At 60.1% G+C, this 25,707-nt stretch overlaps 2 protein-coding genes across 2 annotated transcripts; one reads left to right on the top strand and one right to left on the bottom strand.

The window, feature by feature from the left end:
* The first annotated feature begins 2,961 nt into the window (after positions 1–2,961).
* Positions 2,962–6,508, top strand: LOC116832336 (transmembrane protein 100-like). The gene is made up of 2 exons (XM_075070760.1): positions 2,962–3,214; positions 4,329–6,508. Exon 2 carries the CDS (start codon positions 4,362–4,364, stop codon positions 4,737–4,739), a length of 378 nt encoding a protein of 125 aa, XP_074926861.1. The 5' UTR covers positions 2,962–3,214; positions 4,329–4,361; the 3' UTR covers positions 4,740–6,508.
* Positions 6,509–9,564: 3,056 nt separating this feature from the next.
* Positions 9,565–19,186, bottom strand: UBE2S (ubiquitin conjugating enzyme E2 S). The gene is made up of 4 exons (XM_032793028.2): positions 18,774–19,186; positions 14,974–15,121; positions 14,257–14,447; positions 9,565–10,048 (listed from the first exon to the last, which is right to left on the bottom strand). The coding sequence occupies exons 1-4, from the start codon at positions 18,774–18,776 to the stop codon at positions 9,749–9,751; spliced, it is 642 nt and encodes a 213-aa protein (XP_032648919.1). The 5' UTR covers positions 18,777–19,186; the 3' UTR covers positions 9,565–9,748.
* Positions 19,187–25,707: the final 6,521 nt, after the last annotated feature.

Below are 25,707 nucleotides of genomic sequence, written 5' to 3'. Positions count from 1 at the left end.
CCCCCCCCTCTATCTATCTATCCCCAGCCACCCCCTCTATCTATCCATCCCCATACAAACCCCTCTATCTACCTCAACACCCCATCTAATCTATCTATCCCAATCCACCCCCCTCTATCCACCCCCTCTATCTATCTATCCCCAGCCATCCCCTCTATCTATCTATTCCCAGCCATCCCCTCTATCTAATCTATCTATCTATCTATCAATCCATCCCCATAAAAACCCCTCTATCCACCCCAGTCCCCTCGGAGAGCCCAGGAGTCCTGGCTCCCAGCCCCCCTGCTTAAGGGAGAGGCCTGTGTATTAAGAACTGTAACATCCAGCGGGCTGAGAGAATTGCTCAATCAAATCGCTGCCTAGTGTAGGAAGGTTAAAGATTTCGCCTGGGCACAGAGCTTTCATTTTCTTTGGTAACTATCTCTGACTTGCTGTGCCGACCACTTATAACCAGTTAAAATCAGCTTTCTGTTGTTAATACCTGTTTTCTATTTCCCCTAACGCCGTGTGTTTTGGGTGAAGTGCTTGGGGGAATCTCAGCTCCGGTTACAAAGGCAGGCGCATTGTCCTCTCCACAGTGAGGGAGGGGCCGCCTGGCCAGGCTTCTGACCCGGGCAGGATGGCACAGCCCTGGGTGCAGGCTGGGAGCCGGGGGGATTTGGCTGGGGCCTTTCACAGTGTGATTTGTGAGTGGCTCTGGGAGCATTCATGGGTGTGGGGCTCCACATGCTGTTGTGCTGAGCGATCACAGCACCTGGAGGGGTTTGCTGGGGGTCACTAGCAAAGCATTGGGAGAGACAGCCCAGGCTGGAGAATTAAGGAGGCACAAGCGGTACTCCAGTTCCAGCTTGTACCCCGTGGATTCTGTCACACTCTCCCAGAGCTGAGGAGAGAACCCAGGAGTCCTGTTCCCAGCCAGCCTGGTCTAACCACTAGACCCCACTTCCCTCCCAGAGCCAGGATAGAACCCAGGAGTCCTGACTTTGATTCCCACTACAATTTGCTCTTTAAAAACACAGGAGGGTTTTTGTAACTTTAGCTAGATAAAGAGATGCTGAGTGTGTACGAAGATAGATAGATGGGGTGGCTGGGGGTAGATAGAGGGGTTTGTATAGGAGCAGGTAGAGAGATGACTCCTGGCTCCCAGCACCCCCCTGATCTAACCACTAGACCCCACTCCCCTCCCAGAGCTGGGGATAGAACCCAGGCATCCTGGCTCTTAGCCCTCCTGCTCTAACCATTCATCCCCACTTCCCTCCCAGAGCCGGGGATAGAACCCAGGCATCTTGGCTCTCAGCCCTCCTGCTCTAACCATTCATCCCCACTTCCCTCCCAGAGCCGGGGATAGAACCCAGGCATCTTGGCTCTCAGCCCTCCTGCTCTAACCATTCATCCCCACTTCCCTCCCAGAGCCGGGGATAGAACCCAGGCATCCTGGCTCCCAGCCCTCCTGCACTAACCACTTGTCCCTACTTCCCTCCCAGAGCTGGGGATAGAACCCAGGCATCCTGGCTCCTAGCCCTCCTGCTCTAACCACTCATCCCCACTTCCCTCCCAGAGCTGGGGATAGAACCCAGGCATCTTGGCTCTCAGCCCTCCTGCTCTAACCACTCATCCCCACTTCCCTCCCAGAGCCGGGGATAGAACCCAGGCATCTTGGCTCTCAGCCCTCCTGCTCTAACCATTCATCCCCACTTCCCTCCCAGAGCCGGGGATAGAACCCAGGCATCCTGGCTCCCAGTCCATCCCATTCTCTAACCACTTGCCCCAGATCTACCTCTGCAGGGTTCCTAGAGTCCTCTGAGGCATCCAGTGCTGGCCACTGTTGGTGCCAGGATACCAGGGTAGACAGGTCTCAGGTCTGACCCAGTCTGGCTGTTCTGTCTTCTTGTAACCCAGGCCAGAGCTTTTCAGTCTGATGGCTGCTTCCAGCCCATAGCTGATGGCTGAGCTAGAGAGGCTCTCTTAGAACGACATCTAGTTCTGCTGTGAAGATCCCAGGTGATGGAAAATCCACCCTTCTCATGATGGAGGCTGCAGTGCATCATGGGAGAGGGAGTCCAGCTGATGGAATGGGGCCTATGGCAGGAATGGGGATGTTAGAACCACAGAACTACAACTCCCATGAGGCATTGCAGCAGCTGAGCCAAGGGAGGAGGCCACAGTGCATCATGGGAGATGGACTCCCACTGGGGAGCTGCCCATAGGGGAAAATGGAGATATCAGGGTCACTGAACTACAACTCCCATGAGGCATTGCAGTAGCTGAACCATTTGAGGAAGCCGTGGTGCATCATGGGAGATGGAGTCCAGCTGAGAGAATGGGGCCTATGGCAGGAATGGGGACATTAGGGACACAGAACTACAACTCCCATGAGACACAGCAGCAGCCCCGATTCCCACACCAGCTGCACCCCTCTCTAGTGTGTTGACACGTGTGGGGTGTGTGGGTTTGGGATAGTAGTGGGTGGCGGTGAAGGGGCTGGTCACATGCGTGCAGCTGGGTCACATGTGCTGTCACTGTGTATTTGTGAAGCAGTGCTGTGTGTGTCCCTCTGTCCCTGCAGCCCCCTGCTGGAGGGGATATGTCCTGGTGTGTGTATAGTGAGGGGTGTCTGGGAATTCTGTGTGGGGGGATAAATTGTATGTGTGTATAGACATTGTGGAGGGAAGTTGTGTGTATGGCTGGTGGTGGGGTTGTGTTTATAAGGAAGTTGTGTATATGTGCATACTCTGTGTGCTTGTAGTGTGTGTGTGTGTGTGTGTGTGTCCCTGCCGCCCCCTGCTGGAGGGGCTGGTCCCTGCTCTGTGTCTGTAGCCGATGGGAAGGGGGGAGCCGGGTGGGCGCGACCCAGTCCCCATGTGGCGCTGACCGCTCAGCAGAGGAACTGGCTAATTGGCTCCTTATCATTTCATCTGCCGAGTCGAGACGCCACTTGCCAAGAGGCGGGGGTAGGGACGGGGGGCAGGGTTCTTGGCAGGTTATATTAAAAAGAAAACAAATTTATTGCACTCCTGCCAGGCAGATAAGGGAGAGACGGAGCCTGGGACGGGGACAGAGAGAGAGAAAGAAAGAGCAGAGAAACAGAAAGAAGGTGCAAAGGGTTGGAGCAGGGTGCAGAGGGCGGGGTAAGGAGGACGGAGGGAACGTGAAAGAAGAAAAAGAAGCGGAGAACCCAAGCGCTCAAAAGGCTGTGGCCCCAGGCAGCTGTGAGGTAAGGTGAGGAAAGGACGTGCGACCCCCCTGCCCCATGGGGGCCTGGGGCAGAGCCTGGCAGCATTCGGGGTGGGCAGTAAGGGGCTGGATGCTGGAGGGTAAAGGAGAAATCGGGGGCAGCAGGGAGAGGAGCCCATTGGGGGGCCCTCGCCTGGTATCTGGCCTGCGCCCCACGGCTGGGACATCAGGCTGCACCTGCCTCACATCTGCCACGCCCAGCAGATCTGGAATGGCGCTCTGCCCCCAACCCTGCCCCCCGGCTGGGCTGTCCTGCGCACCTAGAGTGCACTGCACAGCTGGCCTGCCGCCCCGGCCCCACCCTGCCCCCCAGCTGGGACCCCCTGCACATCTGGAGCGCACTGCACAACTGTCCTGCCGCCCCGGCCCCACCCTGCCCCCCAACTGGGGCCCCCTGCACATCTGGAGCGCACCGAACAGCTAGCCATCCAGCCCGGCCCTGCCCTGCCCCCCAGCTGGAATGCAGCGCAACCGCACTCCGGCTCATATCCATGCCCCCCAAGACAGGTGCCCCCCCCACTGCCCCGTCTGCCCCAACGCTTCCCCTCGGGGCTTCTAGAGCCAGCTTTGCAGGACTCCCTGGGCCTGGTTCCCCTGCCATTGCCTCCCCGACGGGCCTCACAGGTCTCCGGCGCCTGCCTCAGAAACTGGCTGCCCCATAGCCGCTCTGCCATGCTCGCTTTGCCAGGGGCCTTCTGACCCACACGCACCTTCCTCCCACTCCCAGACTGGGGGATGGCTGGGGCGCCCTGCACTGTGGCTAATCCCTGCCCCCCAGATCGGGGGTGTGGTCGGGGTGTTCTATGCCAGGGGAATATTTATTGTAGGGTCATAAGCCAGGATTCTGGATTTAAAGGTACAGGCTCTTTTGTGCTATGCCGCAGGGCCACGATACACTCTGCTTGAGGGGAGGGGATGTTTTTGTAGGGTCCTCCAAGCCAATTTTTTATTTAAAGGCACAAGCCGCCTTTTGGTGCCTTGCGGCGGGGCGGAGGGGGAGCAATGTTATTGTAAGGTCTTTGGGCAGGCGTCTGGGTTTGTAACTCGGTTCCCATAACCCCAACCCCTGTCTCCCTCCGCTTCTCTCTCCCCAGATAGGAGCTCGCCCTCACCCTCCCCCACCTGCCATGTCTGCCCCCCTGGCACCGTCCGACCATGTGATAGTGAACATGAACACGGAAGAGGTCCAGATCCAGCTGTGCCCGGACCCACGTCTGGTGAGCACAGCTACGGGCGGCGTGGAAGGCGCCTGCCACAGCTGCCTCCTGCCCTTCAGCGTGGTGGCGGCGCTGATCGGGGTGGCGGTGACGGCTCTGGCCTACGCCCGGGATGCCCAGGGCTTGGTGCTGGGGTTGCTAGGGCTGTCCCTGCTCGGTGCCGGGGTGCTGGGCCTGGCCGGGAGCTACCTGGGCTACCGCTGCCGGGGCCGCAAGATCAGGGGCTGGAGACGCGGCAGCTTCACCTTGCTGGTGGGGGACCAGCAGCAGAAGAAGGCGGTGGTGTGAGAGTCCGATCCAGGCCGATGTGGGGCTCTAGTCTGGGTTCAGGCTCCATCCCGACTCCGATCTGGGCTGGTGCAGGGCTCCAGTCCGGGTTCTGCCTCCATCCTGATTCCAATCCGCGCCACGCGGGGCCCCAGTCTGGGTTCTGCCTCCATCCCAATTCTGATCTGGGCAGGCGTAGGGTTCCAGTCCAGGTTCTGCCTCCATCTCGATTCTGATCTGGGCCGGCATGGGGCTCCAGTCTGGGTTCTTCCTCCATCCCGACTCCGATCCGGGACAGCGAGGGGCTCTAGTCCGGGTTTGGGCTCCAGTCCGCGTTCCGCCTCCATCCCAACTCCGATCTGGGCCAGCGCGGGGCTCCAGTCCGGGTTCTGCCTCCATCCCGACTCCGATCTGGGCCGGCACGGGGCTCCAGTCTGGGTTCTGCCTCCATCTCGACTCCGATCCGGACTGGCACGGGGCTACAGTCTGGGTTCTGCCTCCATCCCAACTCCGATCCGGGCTGGCACAGGGCTCCAGTCTGGGTTCTGCCACCATCTCGACTCCGATCCAGGCCGGCGCAGAGCTCCAATCCGGGTTTCACCTCTATCCCGATTCCGATCCAGGCCGGCATGGGGCACCAGTCTGGGTGCTGCCTCCATCCTGATTCCAATCTGGGCTGGCGTTGGGTTCCATTCCGGGTTCTGCTTCCATCCCGAGTCTGATCCGGGCCAGCGTGGAGCTCCAGTCCAGGTTCTGCTTCCATCCTGAGTCCGATTCGGGCCAGCATGGGTATTCGGGCCGGGTTCTGCCACCACCCAGAGTCCCCTGGCTGAGCCATCCTACCTCCTGCTGCATGGGACCTGCCCTATGTTGTGTGTCATTGCCCCTGTACTGCAGGTCACGGGGGATTCACCTTTAAACCCAACACTCCCTCGCCCAACTCCCCTGCATACAGACATCACAGCCTCCAGCCCTGCCTCAGACTTCAGTTGCAGCCCTCTTGCTGCATGAAACTACACGCCAATGGGCCCATCTAGCGTGGCATCCCCCCTCCGGCAGCCACCGGCATCTGCTGCTGTGGAGGAATGGCATGAGACACCCCGCCTCCATGAGTGATTATGGAATAATTCACCTGAATACTGAGCTCCTGCCCTTGCTGAGAATCCTTCAGCCAGGAGTTCCACCGGCTGGACACAAAAATATCTCACCCTGATCCCGTCTCCTCCCTGCTGCTGGTGGGCGGGCGGTGATTTAAAGGGCCAGCACGGAGCTCAGAAAGCGGATGGGGTCCAGGTAGGGGAGGTCTCGGTCCCTGCTCGGGGGCTGGGTTAGTTATAAAGGTTTCTGAGGAGGGTAGCGCTTTGGAGCTGGGTAGATCAGGCGCTGCGGCCTCCTCTGGGGTAGGGAGCGGGGGCCGGTTATACGGGGACCTGGCGCCAGGATGCGGCCCCCTCTGGGGCATGGCGAGGGGGCTGGTTATATGGGGATCCCCCCCTCCACAGTCCCTGAGCGCAGCGCCCCCTCGGGCTGCTCTGGGGCACCGGGGCCCTGTGTCGTGCCAGGCCGGGTGGGAGCCGCCCGCCCGGTTGTTGCCATCTCAGTGTAAACAGCCAGAGCTTATCAGCCCCAGGCTGGGCTCCGGCCGGGTCAGCGCATTGTTCGCAGCCTTGTGCCCGGGCCGTGCCCGGCGCCCCCCGGCTTATCTGCATCCCGCACGGGGGCTGGGGGGGGCTGAGATTAGAGGAAGCATGGGGGTGGGGGCAGCGCCGTGGAGAATGGATCTCTCTCCCCACTGCAAACATACATACATAACCCCCCCGCCCTGCCTCCCTGACCCACAGCCCCCTCTCCCAACACCCCTGCCTGCCCTCCCCCACCGCCCCCTCCTCCCAAAACACCCCTGCCCTGCCCTCCTTTCCCCCCACCCCCTCTCGCCAAACACCCCTTCCTTGGCATGCCCTCCTCCACAGCCCCCTTCCTCCTAAAGAACCACCCCCTCTGCGCCCTTCCCCACAGCCCCTTCTCCCAAAACACCCTCTTCCCTACCCTCCTCCACCAGCCCCTCTCCTTCCAAACACCCCCGCCCTCCCCTCCTTGCCCACAGCCCGCCCTCCCCCCAAACACCCCTTGCCCTGCCCTCCCCTCCCCCAATGACCCCCCTCTGCCCCCAAACACCCCCCGCCCTCCCCTGCCCCCACCAGCCCTCTCCTGCCAAACCACCCCCTGCCCTGCCAGACCCCCACAGCCCCCGCTCTCTGCCAAATACCCCCTGCACTGACTCACCCACAGCCCCCTCTCCTCCAAACCCCTGCCGCCCCTGCCCCCACAGCCCCCTCCTCCATGACAACCGGTGACCCCTCCATGACTTTATGGCCTGATCCCCCACCCAGCCCCAACAGGCCTCAAGCTCATGCAGGGGGACAATTGTGTCAGGAACCCACCAGGTTGCTGGCCGCAGCCCCTGGGGACATTTGGAGGCCTGGCTCTCTAGGGGCGCCGGCCCCCATCAGCCCCAGGCAACACAGATGGCAATTTGCGCCCCCCACCTCATGTGTGAAACGAGTTTGCTGGGTCTCAGTTAAATTTCAGGGTTCCATCCCACTCTCTGCAGCCCGAGCCCTGGACTCTGAGACGCCCCCCCCCGCCCAGTCGCACTAGAGGAGGGTCTCTGAGGAGATTGGGGGGGGGGGGCATTGAGGGAGTGGAGCAGATCTGGGGCCTCCTGCTGGGGATGCACCCAGGAGTCAGGTATTAGAGACCCCCCCAAAAAAGACATGTATGAATTACTGGCTGGGACCCACCCAGCCCACCCTCTTGGGGCAGAGCCATGGGCAGGGGGCAGCTCCCAAACCCAAATCCCCAGCAGGGCAAAGCCCCTGTGCTCCCCCCTCGCCACCCCCCAAGGACACAGGAGATTTGGAAGGGGCAGGGGGTGGATCCCAGCCCTGATTCAGCAGAACCCAGGAGTCCGGGAGCCTCTGGCTCCGGCAGAGCAGGGGTTAACATCTTGGCTGCCTCTCTCCCAGGACTGGGGGGGAGGGCGGGGGTCCATGGGCCTTCCAGCCTGCAGCTCCAGCCCTGTTTACAAAGGACCTTTCCTGTTCCCAGGGTCCCTGCCCTGGCACTGTGGGGTCAGTCACCCACCCCACCCCTGCAGAGCTGGGGGTGTGTGTGTGCAGGGCTGCGCTAGCAGGGAGCTGTGGGTTGGGAGTGAGGGGCCCTGGGCCTGCCAGTACCCCTCACTCCCAACCTGCAGCCCCCCTGCCTCCCCAGCCCTGCCGGTTTCCCTCACTCCTGACCCACAGCCCCCTGCTAGCCTGGCCCTGGGCTCCCCCCAGCTCTGCCAGTGCCCTCACTCCCGACCAGCAGCCCCTGGGCTCCCGCCAGCCCTGCTAGTGCCCCTCACTCCTGACCCACAGCCCCTGCTAGCCCGGCCCTGGGCTCCCCCCAGCCCTGCTAGTGCCCCTCACTCCCGACCCACAGCCCCCTGCTAGCCCAGCACCTGCTGGCTGGTAGCAACTGGGGACACATTTGAGTGGCTGGAGTTCAGGGGGCCCTCTGCTGAGCACGCAGGGCAGTGGCTGGGGCATCTTGCCCAGGGGATTGCCAGGGCCTGGGACAGGGCAGGAGGGCCTGGGACACGCCTCAGGAGGCTGAAAGACCAGGCTCAGGCTCACAGCAACACTGAGCAGAAGCTAAATCACAGGAGCCAAGGGCTATTAAATGGAGGGGCTGTGGGTTGGGAGTGAGGGGCACCAGCAGAGCTGTGGGGGGACCCATGGCAGGATAGCAGGGTCAGGATCAAGGGGAACCAACACCACTGTGCATGGCATTTGCTGTTCTGGTTTAATGGGCTGCAGCCCACCTGCCCAGCCCACAGTGGGATGAGGGGACCCGTCGCCACCATTGGGAGCAGCCTGCTTTGTCTCCAGCTGGTTTTGAGGCCGGCCTTATGCTTCTGGATTCAAAGCAGTTATGGCCCGTGACATTGTCCCATCTGCGGCAGGGCAGGAGATACACATAGCTCACAGCTCTGCATAGCCCCTGCTTTTACCAGCCAGCTGGAGTGCCGAATCCCACACAGATCTGCTAAGGCACAGACAGGACAGTTCCTCCCCCTGCCCATTTAAATTCAACAAGTTACTCTGCATTTGACCCCTAGCTGGATGCTCTGACTCAGCGCTGCAGTAGATTGGTTTAATCCGAATTCATTGCCAATGGGAATTTAACTAAACCAAATTAAGGTCACTTCAGAATAAACATCCACAAAGAAGTTTAATGAACCCACTTTACATTCCCATCTTTAATTGGGATTAACATTCCTGTGTGTCCTCTGTAGACACCCCAGCCTCCCCTGCAGAGCCGCTTGGGGGGAGCTGGCTGGAGGAAGTTGGCACTGGGTGCTTGGAGGTCGATATCTTAGGTGTTGGGAGAAGCAGGACCCCAGCCCTGCCATGTAACAGCTAAAGCGAGCAGGATTGCACCAAAGCTCCGACCTCCAGCAGCCTTTTTGGCAGGCAGCCAGCACGGCCCTGAAAGGGCCCAAGCTTCTGAGGCTGAAAGGGGGCCGCCCACAGCTCTGGGAGGGGAGTGGGGACTAGTGGTTAGAGCAGGGGGGCTGGGAGCCAGGACTGCTACGTTGGGTCACCTGGATTCAGACCCTTCTCTCTACATACAGGGCATTTCTGCCCCTGGTGGCTGGATTCACATATTCTCTGGCAAGCCCCTGTAACACAGATCTGGAGCCAGGCACTGCCAGCCCCCTCCCCCTTCCAAAAGGGGGTGTCGGGGGGGGCACTGAGGACCAAGGGTGGCCCAGTGACAAAGGAATAAATTAACCCTTGGGTAGAAAACAAAGTCCTTTAATAGATTTTTTTTATAACTTAAATAACTTAAGATTGAAAAAAGAGTAAAATACCAAAGCGCCTTAACAAAAAGCTGGGAAAAGGGACAGTTTTATTAGAACCCTGCCTGGACCCCCCCCCCCCCGCCCCCCCAGTCCATGGTTCGAGCCAGGCCCTCGGGCAGCCCTAGAGCCGCCGCAGCGCCCGCTTTTTGTCCGTCTTCTTCTTCGCCAGCTGTTTCTTGTCCCTGTCACCAGCGTGTTTCTTGGCCACGGGGCCCTCGCCCCCGGCGGCCAGGGCGGCGGCAGAGGAGCAGGGGTCGCTGGGGTCCTTGCTGGCCCCCCGCAGGCTGGAGGGCTGGGCATGGATCTCCGTCAGCAGGCGGGCCCGGGCCGCGTACTCCTCGTAGTTCTCCAGCAGGAGGCGCCCCGCTTCCTCATTCAGCGCTGACTCAGGGTTGGGGTGGATCAGCAAGCACTTGATGGTCTGCGGGGGGGGCATAGGGGGGATGGGGTTACGCCAAGCGGGGGGTTCCCCACAGCTTCATGCGACAAGCCGAAGGGCCACGGGGCTCCCTGCACTCCAGCCCCTTCTGCTGGCAGGGCAGGCGGCCCTGCTTGTCTCGCTTATTACAAGGCTGGTGTCCCCGCAAGCACCCACCACGGCCAGACAGGAACCAAACCTCCACACTGCCACATGCCTTTCCAGGTGCCTAGAGATCTGGGGTGCCCCTGCAGCACCCCAAGAATCGAGGCAGGCAAAAATCAACACGGCAATTTCTTGTCAGTTGCCGCTGACCTTCTGGTCAGTTTCGCTTCCTGGTTAAGGGTCCCAGCTGCGGCTAGAGACCCAGTTTCTGTGGGGAGCGCTGGGGGGCAGGAGCTGGGGAAGGAACACGCAGTTAACAGGATCCGGCCTCGGCCCTGGCTTCCAGGAAAGACGCGGCAAATGCAGTGGGTGCAGCTTGAGGCGAGGCTGCCTGGCCTTCCCTCTCCAGGGCCCCGCTCTCCCCGCCACCCCCCCCCCCCCCCGAAAAGGGGACGCCAAAACCCGCAGGAATGCCGGAAATGCCATGCTGCCCCGACGAACTCTGCTGCCGCTGTGGATTGTGTAGAGAAGGTGCCCAGATGGGTGGGTGAGGGGCAGCAGGTTGACGCTGGCAGCCAGCCCAGGGTGGGCAGATCTAAGGCCAGGCCCTGCTGCGCTAGGGGCTGTACATGTGCACAATCCCCGCCCCATGGAGATGATATAGACCGAAAAGGGTCTGCTCCTTTCGTACTTCCAAAGGGCCACACCATGGCCTTGTCCCCCTCAATCCCCTGGAGGCCACCTGCCCAGCCCCCTCTATTTCCAGGACACCTTGTGAACCATCCCCCATCCCTTTCCACTGTGCCCCATGTTCCCCTCCTCCTGCCACACCAGGGCCCCCCCCATCCCCAGCAGTGCCCCCAGTTCCCCTCCTTCCACATCGGGGCCCCTGATCCCCCAGCAGTGCCCCCTGTTCCCCTCCTCCCGTCACACCAGGGCCCCTGATCCCCCAGCAGTGCCCCCCATTCCCCTCCTCCCACCATGCCAGGGTCCCCCCGCCCCCAGCAGTGCCCATTTCCCTTGTCACCACACCAGGGCCCCCCATCCCCCAGCAGTGTCCCCTGTTTCCCTCATCGCCACATCAGGGCCCCCCAGCGCCCAGCAGGGCCCTCCGTTCTCTTCCTCCCACGCCAGGGCCCCCCATTCCCCTCCTCCCAGCACTGCCCCCCATTCCCCTCCTCTCACCACGCCAGGGCCCCCCATCCCCCAGCAGTGCCCCCCATTTCCCCCTCCCACCAGTGCCTCCCTCCTCCCCCCTCAGCAGGGACACTCATGCCAGCCACTCAGCGCCCCACAGCAGGCGGACTCTGGCCCTTCCTTTAGGAAGCAGTGGCAGTGAACACCTGACCCCGCAGCGGCCTCCCAGATCTGAGGTGCAGGGCGCAGCCTGGGGAGGAGTCCCGAGCTCTCTCCTGTCGAGCTGGACACAGTGCTGCTGCAGTGCCCATCCCCCTGCCCCCGTCCCAGTGCTGAGATGCGACCCCTCTGGGGGGGAACTGTGGCAGTCACAGAACGCGACAGCGAAGGAGGACGGAGCCACCAGGAGGGGATTTTGGGTTGTTTGCCCTCCGCTGCGCCTGGCCCACGTTCCCACCTCCGACCGAGCTCCACACGTCCTGGGGGCCCAGCCACATGCCAGCGCTAATGGAACCCAGGAGGGGGGAGACCCTCAGGGATGGTCAAGGACACAGCCCATCCTAGTAGGCCACTGGGGAGCAGACAATACCCACAGCACAGGGTAGCCTGGCCCCGATCCACCCCGTATGGCCCCTGGGGGGCTGGGAATACCCACAGCACAGGGCAGCCTGGCCCCGATCCACCCCGTATGGCCCCTGGGGGGCTGGGAATACCCACAGCACAGGGCAGCCTGGCCCCGATCCACCCCGTATGGCCCCTGGGGGGCTGGGAATACCCACAGCACAGGGCAGCCTGGCCCCGATCCACCCCGTATGGCCCCTGGGGGGCTGGGAATACCCACAGCACAGGGCAGCCTGGCCCCGATCCACCCCGTATGGCCCCTGGGGGGCTGGGAATACCCACAGCACAGGGCAGCCTGGCCCCGATCCACCCCGTATGGCCCCTGGGGGGCTGGGAATACCCACAGCACAGGGCAGCCTGGCCCCGATCCACCCCGTATGGCCCCTGGGGGGCTGGGAATACCCACAGCACAGGGCAGCCTGGCCCCGATCCACCCCGTATGGCCCCTGGGGGGCTGGGAATACCCACAGCACAGGGCAGCCTGGCCCCGATCCACCCCGTATGGCCCCTGGGGGGCTGGGAATACCCACAGCACAGGGCAGCCTGGCCCCGCACCCCCCCCCCCCCCCACAGGAGATCTGACTCACAGCTGCTCCAAAAAGCCAGGATTCCTGGGCCCTGCCTGGCTTTCTGACTCTGGGTTGTACACAGATCCTGGCTGCCGTCTCCCAACCGGGCACCAGACTGAAGGGCTCACTGAGAAACCCCCAGAGCTGTCGTTCTCCTGGGTAGAGGCGGGCCTGTTGCTGGAGCCCTAGCTGGGGAAACCGAGGCCTGGCCACAGGACGCGACAACAGGCAGCACAAGGAACAGAACCTGGCTCGCTCCAAGCAGAGTGCTAGGCGCTGGATCCGGCCTCCTATGAGGCAGAGTTTAACCACAGCTGTTTCTTATGACCAGACTATTTCAGGGGTTCATCTGGCCATCACCGCCTTTGAATTTATCCTCCCAATGGCCCCCCCATCCCCCAAGAGGTAGGGCAAGGCAGCTATCCCCGTTGTACACGGGGAAACTGAGGCACAGACTAAAGGTGTGTCTATGCCGCAGAGACTACCGGCAGAGCTACATCAGCCCAACCCCAGAGCGTGGATGCAGCCACGCCACCAGATGGGTTATTCCCATCCCCCCAGACAGAAGCATTCTGCCACCATCCCAGCTGCAGAGAACTATATTGAGGTGCTCAGATAACATGGTGGATGTGACTCCACGGGCGGGGAGATGGGACGTCTAACAAGCTGGAAGCGAACTGATTTGGGGGGAAGCTAGACTATGGGAAGGGGGAAAACGGGGGACACACGGAGTCACCTCTCTCTCAGCTCTGCCCGTCGCCCTGGGGGGAAGCTGGAGCCATCACCCAGGCAGAAAGAAAAGGATTGGGGTGGGGAGAGAAGAGCACAGGGGGAATGGGGACACCCAGAGCCCCTGACGTGAGGGAGGGGGACCATGAGAGACCCTGAAACGCAGGAGACTGGAGGGATCGCCCTGGGGGATGGAGTGAGCTCGTGCAGCATTTGAAACAGAGGGTCCCTTTAAAGTTTTAAAGCTTCCCATCATCCTAGCTAGGAAAACTCCTGGCCAGGCAGCAGGACATTTAACCCGATCGGCACTGCTCTGTCACTACTGGCCAATCCCTTCTGGGGACAGACAGCTGGGGCAGCTCGCACCAGACACTAGGGGGTGCTGTGCTGATGGAAACCTGTCCTGGGGTATCAGATCTTTGGGGGAGAAGAGGGTGGGGGCAGCCTGTAGGGTGATCAACTTGTGCCCTCCAAAGTTCCCTGCAGCTTCAGAGACAGGATTCTGCGCTGCCCTGACCTGGGGTTGCTGTGCTGAGTGAGGGGCCCCAGTATAACCAACTCCCCAGCCCCTCCCAGGAGCAGTCACATCTCAGTACTGGGTGAGGGGTCCCCGTATACCCAGCCCCTGCGTCCCACGCCAGAGGGGCCATGTCTCAGCTCCAGGCAAGGGGTCCCCGTGTACCCAGCCCCCCTTGTCCCACCCTAGAGGCTGCTTCAACAGCCGTAGCAAATACTGGGCTTGGTGACCCCTGCAGCTCCCCTTTGATGACCTTGTACCCAGAGCCTGGGGTTTTCCCCTCATCTGAAAGATCAACTCCTAGAGCCCAGCACCCCCTAGTGCCAGCCCTGCCTGCCTGGGGAGAGCGCCCCCTGCTGGGCCCCTGCCCTGCAGCACAGCACCCCCTAGTGCCACCCTGGGGCCAGCCCTGCCTGCCTGGGGAGAGCACCCCCTGCTGGGCTCCGGCCCTGCAGCACAGTGCCCCCTAGTGCCACCCTGGGGCCATCCTTGGCTGCCAAGGGAGAGCGCCCCCTGCTGGGCCCGCTGCTTACCAGAAGCACATGCTTAATGCCCAGCTCTGCTTTCCAGTCTTTCTTGAGGACATTGACGCAGATCTCGCCATTGGCGCCCACGTTGGGGTGGAAGATCTTGGTGAGGAAGTAGCCCTTGGGTGGCGCGGCCGGGAAATCCTTGCCCAGGATGAGCTTCATGCGGAAGACGCCCCCGGCATAGGGTGTCCCCTCTGCCAAGGGAGCAGAGCGGGTGAGAAGGGATCCACTCCCACGCGCCAGCCCCCCGCACCTCCACAGGGTACGTCCCCACTTCCAACTCGCCCTGGGAGGGGATCAGCCCCAGAACAGCCCCATGAGGCTAGGGGGTGCCGGGCGGCAGGGGAAGATGACAGCAAGTCATGGCTTGGGTGGGACCTTAATGAATGACCCCCGTGCCCCAGGAAGGCCCTGTCTGTGCCGGGGGAGGCAGCCGGGGACAGGTGTGCGCACGCTCTGAGGCCCCCCAGGCTCCCTACAGCACAGCGCCCCCCCACTGAGCCCCCAGCACAGCAGCCCCAGCGCCACACTGGGGTCAGAGCAGGGATCACAGCGCCCTCTTCAGGCAGAGGTGGACTCCTCCAGCCTCAGGCAAGAGCAGAACGATTAAACACAGTGGGGGAGGTGGCAGCTAGCAAGGGGGGAAGCCCCAGAGTAAAGCCACGCCCCCTTGCAGCCACTAGCCAAGCCCCCACACAGCCAGCCACACCCCAGTCTCACCGGGCCCTTCGATGGTGACCTGGACGTCCGTGATGTCCTCCTCATTGGGGAAGACCTTGATGCCCTCCGGCGGGTCTGACGTCAGAGTGGAAACCTCCTTGTAGACCAGCCGGATGACATGGGGCGGCAGGTTTTCCACGTTCGAGTTCTGCAAGAGAGAGGGACATGAGCGCGTCACAGACCAAGTGATAACCTGCTACGGGGGGGTGGGGGTGTCACCCTCTGCCCACCCCCTCCAGCGGGGCCCAGCAGTTACGCTTGGACAGATGTGCCCAATGGACTCCAGAACCGTGCATGCCCAGAAAGCCGAGGGGAGCTCAGGAAAAGCAGCCCCCTGCACCGTTCACACAGAGTCACGGGACCAGGCAAGAGGCAGCAAGTGGCTCTAGTGAAGATGAAACCCAGAGAGAGATTAAAAGGAGAGGCTGCCCATCAGCTTCAGCCACTCACTGATTTCCTTCCTCCCTCAAATCCTGTCTTGAGATCTCCCCACAAGCCAGCACGCACCACCTGGGACACAGATTGGCTTTACCAAGGCTACTCAAAGAGCTGGTCCATGGGGATCAGTTGGAACCTGATGCCCAGGATTCATCCCCAGAAGTGGCAGAGCAAAATTCCCCCACCCCAACTCTACCCAAGAGAAAGACTCTCTAGGGGGGTTCAGTTCAGCTTGTCACACCCACACTATCAAGCAGCAGCATCTTCCTGAATCTGCAGGCCTCTCCTCCCCGTTAAGCCCTGTAGCAGCTAAATGTTGGCAGGGGGCCTTCAAAGATATTGACCAGCTCGAGACAGATCCAAAGATGCCCTCCTCCCACCCCAATTCTTGTTAGGCATATTAACAAGGATGAAGTCCCCACTCTGCCAGGGACACAGGACCCTATATAAGATTTTTGAGGGGTGGGAGGCCCTGTTACTTGCATTCCTCAAGCGAGGCCCAGTTTTCGAAGGACAAGCCCGGTTTCTGAAGATGCTGGGAGTGCTCAGGGGAAGTGAATTTTGGTTTCAGCCCCTTCCAGGTCTCTGCTGTTAGGATGCTTCACGTGCTGGGACGAGCCTCAGGAGAGGCTACAGCCAGCCCCAGAGCCCCTGCAAATCCCACATCTGGGGGAAGGTGCAGATTTAGCCTCGGCGAACGGCTATCCCAGATCAGACACATCGTCACAGAAGAGACAGCAGGGTCTGCTGACCACGCACCGCAGGCCAGGAGCCGCAGATCCAGCTGCCCTGGGAAATCTTTAAGGGTGCTCAGCTGGCCGTCAGGGTCACCCCCAAGGTCCTGGTTTTTTGGTACCTCAGAGGTAATGCCGATTGAGACCCACTAACTCACGGCATGCCAGAGAGGACAGCTCAGCAGACCTCTGATGGGGATGACTCGCAGGCACTCCTGGATTAGCACACGAGGGCCAGAGACACACTACAGGCTCAGTGCCCCAGAGCAGCTCAAGGGGACCCCTGAGCACCCTCCCTGCCCCTAATCTCAAACCAAATCAGTTTTACATCCCCCACCCCTTACAACCAGCCTGGGACATGGCCTCAGCCTCCAAAGAGAGGAGCTAAGAAGCCAGCAGCAAGAGCATCCTGGGATAGGAGGCAGCAGCAGACTGGGTAGAAGCTGCCTCCTTGATCCAGCCTCTGAAAGATAAATACAAAGGAGCTACAAAGCCAGGAAGCTCCGGCTAAAGGACGAGTGTGTGGTCAAAGCAGGCCAGGCCTGTAAACAGGACTTTCCTAAGGCAGATTCCCGCCCCCCGTCCCCGGCCCACAATGCTCTGCAAGCCATCAGCTCACCCAGCCTGCATCCCTGGTTAACCCTGCAAAGCAGATGGACACCCCGTGGGCAGGCGCTAGGCCTTGCTGCCGAGAAAACACAGGGGGATCCCTCAAAGAGCTTTGCTCCGCAGTATGTGGCAGGTGACCGAGAGGATCCAGAGATGAAGCTACCCAACAAATATACTAACCAAGCCCTCCTCCAAGCCAGCCTGGGACTGTCCGCCCGGGCTAAGCCATTATTCCCCGGTGCAGACAGTTCCTCCCCGGGGCTCTGCAGTGCTGCACAGGCACATTTTACAACGCACGCTGCAGCTGCTCCGCAGGGCTATGCCCTGGGAAGAAATGACGCGGCAGCCACCCCTAAACCCTTTTAGTAACAGCAACTCTCCGTGGGCCAGTTTCACACTGGAGGCCTGTTCAAAATTAGGCCGCGGCTTTTCCAAAGTGGCCAGCCATGGGGCGGTGCCTGGTTCGAGCCCCCCCACCCCTCCCAAAAAGGGGGCTCTTGGTTTTCCTGTGGGGAGGTAAAAATCAAATCAAATCAGGCATCCAAAAACAACTACATGCTTCTGAAAAGTCCCGGCCTTTGCTGGCAACAAGATCTGGGGGGTGAAACATGGGCTGGGGAAGATCTAAACGTTAATAAGCAGATGATTTGAAGAGCAGGAAATAAGAGCATCCTTGGCACCCAGGGAGGTGTAAGGCCCTTCATACCTGCCCTAGAGTTTGACAGCCGGACCCATGGCACATGCCAGCCAGCCACCAAAAGCTTTTTCTACCAGGTATTCTTAAACCATGCAAGATCAGCATCCAAATCCACTAGCTAGTAACTTTTTGTCCCTCAGCTTTTCCCACCCCCCTTAAACACCCATCATGAAAATAATGATAATTTTACACTCAAAGGTTACAAGGACAAGTCACCAGGATCATGCAAGGCCTGTATAAGAAAATCATCCATGTAGATCTCTCGCTGTCCTAAAAAAGGGGTAAGTCTGGAAAGCCACTGGACTCATGTAGAAGAAATTCATACATGCAGATTGCTTTTTGTCCAGTCCTTTCCAGGGACGAACCATCACCCGTCAGACAAGACGCACAGAGATCCGTACATACCTGCCACGCGTTCAGATCCTCCTTACAAACAGCATGCAACACAGAGCTAAGCAAATTAGAACACCATTTCTTGTTCCCACAGCGGCACCCAACAGAGAAGATATTTTGAAAGGCCACGTGGTTGTCAGGTTACCCAGAGATTTAAAAAACTCTATAGAGCTTAGGAGCTGCTTTTAGTATTATCGATAATAAGGGAGGCAGCAAAAATTGGACCCACCTCTGATGATTGTCAGACCTGATTAAATCTATATACTTTGTTTTAAAAGGCAGCCTTTATCGATAACCCATAAAAACATGCAGTCACCTTTCACCTCCCTAATATTGGCACCGACTGTCTCCTAAATTTTTAAAAAGCAGCTGTTTAATAAACAAGGCACATAAAAAAAATCAACTTCCACCCCAAGTTTATGGCCTATTAAAATATTTCCTTTTAGACAAGCACCGGCTACAGCTTTTAAAGAACCAGGTGCCCCAATCTCACCCCATTAAATAGCCTGTTTGTTCTCTTCTTCCTAACACACCAAATGTGCCCATTGGATCTTAAGCAAATTGTGGCCCGTTATTTCTAAACACAGCCATTGCTTTTGGCTAATGACTCCCTGAATGCAGTTGCCCCCCCAAGGGCAGGCCCTTTATTTCAACCTTAAAGAGCTAATGGGACCCACCCAATTTCCATGCCTTGTGCACCCTACCCCAAATTGCACTCAGACTCTAGTAAAACTCCAACCCAACCTGCTGTTCTTATCGATAATGGAGCTGCCTGCCCCATAAGCCCATGTTTGCAGCCCCACCCCATGAAGGGGACTCAAGCACCCACCCCCCACAAAATGCAGATCAACCACCTCCAAAAAATTGCTGCCCCATAACCTGGTGGGTGCCTGGGGAAAGCAGAGATCAAGGGAGCAAGAACCACTCACCATGGCGGTGGGTCTGGCCTGAGGTTGGCAGAGACCAGATGCCCCTTGCACAGGCAGGGAACCCCCTAAATCTGGGGGTTACCCCCCCCAGCCCTATAGAACTCACCCCTTCACTTTGTGGGGTGGGGAGAGGCAGGGTCTCCTCCCAGGCCCCCCCCTCCCCACCTGTGCCAACCAAACTCTCCCCTTTCCCTCTACCTGCCCCCCACCAAATCTGGGCTGCCCCCCTTACAGGGATTCCCCCTCTTGGCTTCTCTCCAATCGCCTCCCACCCTCACTGGAGCTGGGCTAGGGCCCAGCAGGGGACTTTATAGCCTTTGGCCCGGGCCGACCACGCCCTTTCGAATCCCGGCCGCCCAATCAGGCCCGGTGGAACGGCGGGGTTTGAACCCCCTCCCCTGCCTTCCCCGGGAGGACGTTGACAACGAATGTCCGCGACGGGCAGGAGCCAATGGGAAAGGGGGAGAGGGGCGGGGCCAGCCGCCCGATTGGCGGGATTTGAATATGAACTCGTGGAGGCGGCGGTTTGAGAGGCAGGAGGGAGGGGGGAAGAGAGAGCACAGGATTGTTTACCCCTAACGGTCGCAGAGAAGGGCGGGACAGCGATTTGAAATGCCGGATTGACGGCCACCAGAGCCAATGGGAGCGGAGAAGCTTGCGCGGAAGTGGGAGGACCAGACACGATCCACTTCCCACCCAGGGGCGCGACCTTTTAAAAAAATTGAGATTAGGGGGCGGGACTTCCCTTTATCTTTTTTGAAAATGGCAGCGCAAGCAGCCAATCAGAGCTGAAGGAGCGAACTCTCCGTACATAGCATAGACTTATAAATATTTATATAATATTCAAATATAACATCAGCCAATCAGCTCATGGAATTGGGAATGTGGGCAGGGTAGAATTAGGGTCACCCTAACTTAAAGGAATGACCACACTCCACCTCAGCCAGGCCTGGGGGCAAATTCTAGAGGAGAGCAGACCTGTGACCCCTTCCCTGCCTCCCCCCAGTCACCCCAGAGGCTCAGTGTGTGTCATGAGCCCTATAGCGCCCCAGAGAGGGCTAGGGAGGGGGTGCCTGATGCCCCAGGGCGGGGCTGGGGGCGCCCTTGTTCCCTTCTCTCAGCATAATAAAGCCAAAGGCCTGGTATTCGGGGTGCCCCATAAAACGCCCTCAGGTGCCCAGCTGGCAGCGCCACAGTCATGAGGCCTGGCCACATCCCCTGCTGGGCAGATCCATCCTGCCAGGCCGGGCCTGTGGAGAATTGCTGCTGTCCTGCGCCAGGCGGGGATCCCCGGGTACCCAGCCTCCACATCATGCCCCAGAGGGGCCGCATCCCAGCGCCTGGCGAGGGGTCCCCAGGTACCCAGCCTCCACATCATGCCCCAGAGGGGCCGCATTCCAGTGCCAGGCGAGGGGTTCCTTGGTACCGAGCCCCTGCGCTCCACCCCAGAGGTACCGCATCCCAGTGCCTGGCGAGGGGTTCCTGGGTACCCAGCCCCCATGCTCTACCCCAGAGGGGCCGCATCCCAGCGCCTGGCGAGGGGTCCCCAGTACCCAGCCTCACATCATGCCCCAGAGGGGCCGCATACCCAGTCCAGGCGAGGGGTTCCTGGTACCGAGCCCCCTGCGCTCCAACCCCAGAAGGTTCCGCATCCCAGTGCTGCTGGCGAGGGGTTCCTGGGTACCCAGCCCCTGCTCTACCCAGAGGGCCGCATCCCAGCTCCAAGGAGGGTCCCCAGGTACCCAGCCTCCACGTCTACCCAGAGGGCTGCATCCCAGTGCCAGGCAAGGGTCCCAAGGGTACCCAGCCTCCACATCCTGCCCAGAGAGGCCACATCCAGCGCCAGGCGAGAGGTCCCCAGATAACCAGTCCCGTTCCCATGCCAGAGGAGCCACATCTCCGCGCTGGGTAGGGTCCCCTGTATAACCAGCTCCCACCCCACCCCCACCCCAGAGGGGACACGTCCCGCACCAAGCTAGGGGTCCCCGTATACCCAGCTCCCTGCCCCACTCCAGATGGCCACATCCAGCGGCAGGTGAGGGGTCCCTATATAACCAGCCCCGACCCGCCGCCTAGAGGGGCCGCGTCTGCACGTTGTCGTGAGTAACAGCGATGGGAGGATCATAACCAGCAGCAGGAAACATCAGTTATTCAAAACCCAAAATTACAGCAATTCCTGGGTACTTTATAACAACTTCATTTCTTCCTTAAATCATATGAAGTCACTGGTCTATGGGTTAAGCCAGAGTCCTTCGAGATTTGCCGCACCCTCTGGCGTGGTCCCCTGATTCATTGAGTCGTAGTTAATTACTTTGATTATTATTCATTATTAGGGTGGGGTTTTTTGTGTGTTGAAATTCCATTTAAATTAACCTGATTTGGTTCTGGCGCTTCCGAGTTCTGTGCGATCCAGGGCTGCGTCGTTTTTGCAGCCGGATGGGGCTCCCACCCGATGCTGCCGGGGTAGGCGGTCGCAGACGGTGACCTAAAGGCATGTGAACCCCCTTGCCAGGCCAGGGGAGTTCAGAGCCAGAAGGGTGACCCCGCCATCTCCAACTCTGCCTGCCGCACTGGGGTTTGGAAGGCTTCTCCCAGCTGCTCACTAGGGGGGTCCTTGTACCCACCTCTGAGGCAGCAGGTTGCGCCCACTGCCGGAGGTGGGATCAGCTGGAGTCAGAGATGGGCTAGATGGACCAACGGGTCTGATCTGGAGGGGCTGGCAGGGGGTGGCGATACTGAGCTAGATGGGCCCATGGGTGTGTGTTTGGGGGGGACAAGAGAGGAACAGGGTACCAGGGTACATGGGCCCTTGCTCACTAGGGACGCTCTCCCAGGCAGTCTGTGCAGGCCCCGATACCCAATGTGGTGCTAGGTGGCGCCATGCTGCAGGGAGCAGGGAGTGGGGGCCACTGCGCTGAGGGATCTGGGGCAAAGGGTCCTGTTTGCGTAGGGTAGGGGCTCAGCAGGGGGCGCTGTGCTGTGGAGAGCAGGGTGGGGGCTCAGCAGGGGGTGCTATACTGTGGGGAGTGGGGAGAGGGGCGCTGTGCTGCGGGGAGCAGGGCAGGGGGCGGAGCAGGGGTGCTGGGCTGCAGGGAGCAGGGTGGGTGGCTCAGCATGAGTGGTGCTTAATGAGTGGGGTGGGGGTGCCTGTGTTGCCGGCAGGTGGGGCCAGGGCTCCCAGCAGGGGAGTGGCTGGCTGTGGGGAGCGGGGCATGGGCTCAGCAGAAGGGTGGCTAATACTGTGGGTGAATGGTGCGGGGGCATCGCAGGAGGTGCTGTGCGCGGGGAGCAGGGTGGGGAGCTCAGCAAAAATGCGTATTATTGTGGGGAGTGGGGCGAGGGGCACTATGTTGCGGGGCAGGGCTGGGGGTCAGCAGGGGGTGCTGTGCTGGCGGGGGCAGGATGGGGGCTCAGCAGAGGGTGCTTATTGTGGGCAGTGGGGATGGGGCACTGTGCTATGGGGCAGCGGTGAAGGGCTCAGTAGGGGGCCCCTGGGCTGTGGGCAGGAAGGCTCAGCAGACGGGCGTGGCTGCGAGGAGCAGGGCCCAGGAGTCAGCAGGGGGTGCTGGGGCCTGCCAAGGAGCAGGGTGGGGGATGCAGCAGAGGGTGCCTATAATGTGGAGTGGGGTGCTGTGTTGCGGGAGCCAGGGTGGGGGTTGCTCAGCAGGGGTACTATCGGGGGCAGTGGGCACTGTGCATGCGGGGAGCAGATTGGGGGCTCAGTAGGGGGCGCTGGCTGCAGGAGCAGGGCCAAGGGCTCAGCAGGGGTGCTGGGCTGCAGGGGCGGGTGGGGATAAGCAGAGGTGCTATGAGTGGACTGGGGGGTGCTGTGCTGTGGGGGCAGGGCAAGGGGCTCAGAGGAAGATATGCTGTGCTGCGGCGCAGCAGAGGATGAGCAGGCCAGGAGTCAGCAGGGGGTTTGCTGTGGCTTGCAGGAGCAGGGTGGGGGCTTCGTAAGGGGGGCTGGGCTTGTGGGGTGGGGGCTCAGTAAGGGGGGCGCTGGCTGCAGGGAGGGCAGCGGTGGGGATCACAGAGGGTGCTTATGAGGTGAGTGGCGGGTGCTGTGCTGTGGGGAGCAGGGCAGGGGCTCAGCAGGAGATGCTGTGCTGCAGGAAGCGGGGCGGGGGCTCAGCAGGGGGCGCTGTGCTGCGAGAAGCGGGGCAGGGGGCAGCGCTCCCCTTTTTGTCCACAGATGGCATGTTCGGGGTACACCAGGAACCGCAGCCTCTGCTGGCCGAAGACGAGTCAACGTGCGGCAGGGGAAATGGGTTCCCCGTCCTCAGCAGCTGGTTATTGGAACGACCTGCTGCTAAGGCCCCTCCTGTTCCCCTGGGTTTGGCCCTGATTTCCCTGGGTTTGAGCTACAGGAGCCCAAGTGATTGGTCACAGCACACTCTGCCCCTGTTGCCCACGGTGGGGCTCCCCAGTGGGCTGATCTCGTGGTGCGTGGGATTGGCTGCCCGCTGGCTTCCTGGGCCTTTCTCGAAATGGCCGGGCAGGTGAGGAGGAGCCAACGGCCGCTGGCGAGTAGCGGCTGGCAGCCAAGGAGCCAAGAGCAGCAAAGGAATGAGAACTAGCCCGAAGACACAGGGAAGAGTGAGCGATGAAGAGTGAATGGTGTGCAAAGCACAGCAGACGGGGAACGAGAGGGGCTTAATGAGAAACGGTGACAGGAGAAAGAAGAACAGTGCAAGGCAGAGAGCGAGCTACACCGTGAACAGGAAATAATGTCTATCGAACAGTGAAACACGAGGGCCGAATAGTGAATAAAGAATAGTGAGCGATACCAAAGAGTGCAAACTGCAGAGCAGGCAATGAACAGTGAAGAGTGAAACGGTGAGCAATGAATGGGGAGTGTGAATGGTGAATAGCAAATAGCTAATAGTGAGCAGCGAGTAGTGAATGTGGATGGTTAACAGCAAATAACTAACAGTGAATGGTGGGCAGGGAATGGGGACAGCGAACAACGAATAGCAAATACTAATAGTGAATGGTGGGCAGGGAATGGGCATAGGGAGGAGTGAATAGCAAATAACTAATAGTGAATAGTGAGCAGTGAGTGGGGATAGTGAATAGTAAATAACTAATAATGAGCAGACAGTAGTGAATGGGGATAGTGAACAGAAAATGACTAATAGTGAACGGTGAGGAGTGAATGGGGACTGTGAACAGTGAATAGCAAATAACTGATAGCGAACGGCGAGTAATGAATGGGGACAGTGAATAGCAAATAACTAATAGTGAATAGTGAGCAGTGAGTGGGGATAGTGAATAGTAGATAACTAATAATGAGCAGACACTAGTGAATGGGGATATTGAACAGAAAATGACTAATAGTGAACGGTGAGGAGTGAATGGGGATAGTGAACAGTGAATAGCAAATAACTAATAGTGAATGGTGAGGAGTGAATGGGGACTGTGAACAGTGAATAGCAAATAACTAATAGTGAACAGTGAGCAGTGAACGGAGGACAGGGAGGAGTGACTAGCAAATGACTATTGAGACACACAAGCTCACCACTTGCACGCTGCCAAGTGCCTAACAGACCATGAATGGCAGAGGGTGAACGAGCAGTAACAAGCCGCTCAGCGATGACCCTCGTTATGGGCCGTTTATACAGCCGTTCCCCAGGGCTCAGGACCCAGGCCCCCCTGCCCACATGCACAGCTGGTGCTGACACCGTGCGCCTCGTTCTGCCGAGCCGGGGGAGCTCCCATGCCATAGGGACTCCTGAGGAGCAACGAGAGCCAGGTGGCCACCAAGCAAGCCCTAGGCCAGCTGCAAGGCCGGTCACACCCTGAGCGTGGGAGCCGGGGGGCCGACGCGCCCGTCCGATCGCACAGAACTTCCCGGGAGGCACCACCGTACCTGCTGGCCAGCAAAGGAGACGGGGCCGGAGTCAGCGCCGATCAGGAGTGGGGAGGGCGCTTCACAAGCCGAGGCTGGGCATTCCAGTCAGAGCCTATGGCTTAACCCTTAGTGCGTGTGACGCGACTGGGCAAAACAGTCGCGGTTCTAAAAATAGAAGACACGGTTTTATTTTTTTTTCTATTAAAAAAAATGCAAAACAAGACACCCGGGGGCTGAAGAACCGGCCCCTCAGCATCGTGCCAGGAGTTCTCCAGAACCAGGCCATGGGGCGGAGGAGCAACATGGCCCAGCCCTGGATGCCTGTCGGCATCGGGCCGGGAGTTCTCCAGAACCAGCCCCTCGGCATTGTGCTGGGAGTTCTCCAGAACCAGGCCAAGGGGTGGAGGAGCGACACGGCCCAGACCTGGGTGCCCCTCGGCATCGGGCTGGGAGTTCTCCAGAACCGGGCCACAGGGCGGAGGAGCGACATGGCCCAGCCCTGGGTGCCCCTCGGCATCAGGCCGGGAGTTCTCCAGAACTGGGCTATGGGGCGGAGGAGCGACATGGCCCAGCCCCAGAGGGGAGGATGTGCCGTGGACTCCGATGGGGAGTGGGTGCTGAGCATGGGGTGGGAGGATTGGCCCGGCTGGCGGGTTCTGGTCTCCGGGGGCTACAGGCCCCCTGGCCCTGCGAGGGGCAGGGAGAGCTGGGTCTCAGGCAACACACATTGCGTCCCTGCTGAGCCTCCCCGGATCCCGCCGTGCACGTGCCAACATACCCAAAGCCCACAGCCGGGCACAACCGGCACGGCTCCCATGCGCCCCACACACACGTTCTCTTCATATACAACCGACGCAGCCCCTCCCACCTCCTGCCAACCCCTGCACCCCCCAGCGACCCCTCATACCTCTGCTGTCCCCCCGACATTCCTCACGCACTTCACACCAACCCCCAACCTCCCACCTTCCGCTGTCCCCCCACGTTCCTCCCACACCTGCGCTGTCCCCCACTTCTGTCATCCCACCACACCTCCCGCCATCCCCCCCCCATTTCTCAAACACCTCGGCTGTCCCCCCACATTCC

The sequence above is a fragment of the Chelonoidis abingdonii genome, chromosome 11 (assembly GCF_003597395.2).
Source record: "Chelonoidis abingdonii isolate Lonesome George chromosome 11, CheloAbing_2.0, whole genome shotgun sequence".
NCBI classification, from domain to species: domain Eukaryota; kingdom Metazoa; phylum Chordata; order Testudines; family Testudinidae; genus Chelonoidis; species Chelonoidis abingdonii.
Note: the sequence above shows the minus strand (reverse complement) of the source record. Positions and strands in the feature narration are given on the sequence as shown.

Bases quoted from the DNA above. Each gene is read 5' to 3' on its own strand.
- UBE2S (XM_032793028.2), bottom strand. The intron at 14,448-14,973 runs GTGAGACTGGGG...CTCCCTTGGCAG, and splicing joins GGTCACCATCGAAGGGCCCG to AGGGGACACCCTATGCCGGG. The intron at 10,049-14,256 runs GTAAGCAGCGGG...CCCCCCCCGCAG, and splicing joins GCATTAAGCATGTGCTTCTG to ACCATCAAGTGCTTGCTGAT.
- LOC116832336 (XM_075070760.1), top strand. From the start codon at position 4,362: ATGTCTGCCCCCCTGGCACCGTCCGACCATGTGATAGTGAACATGAAC.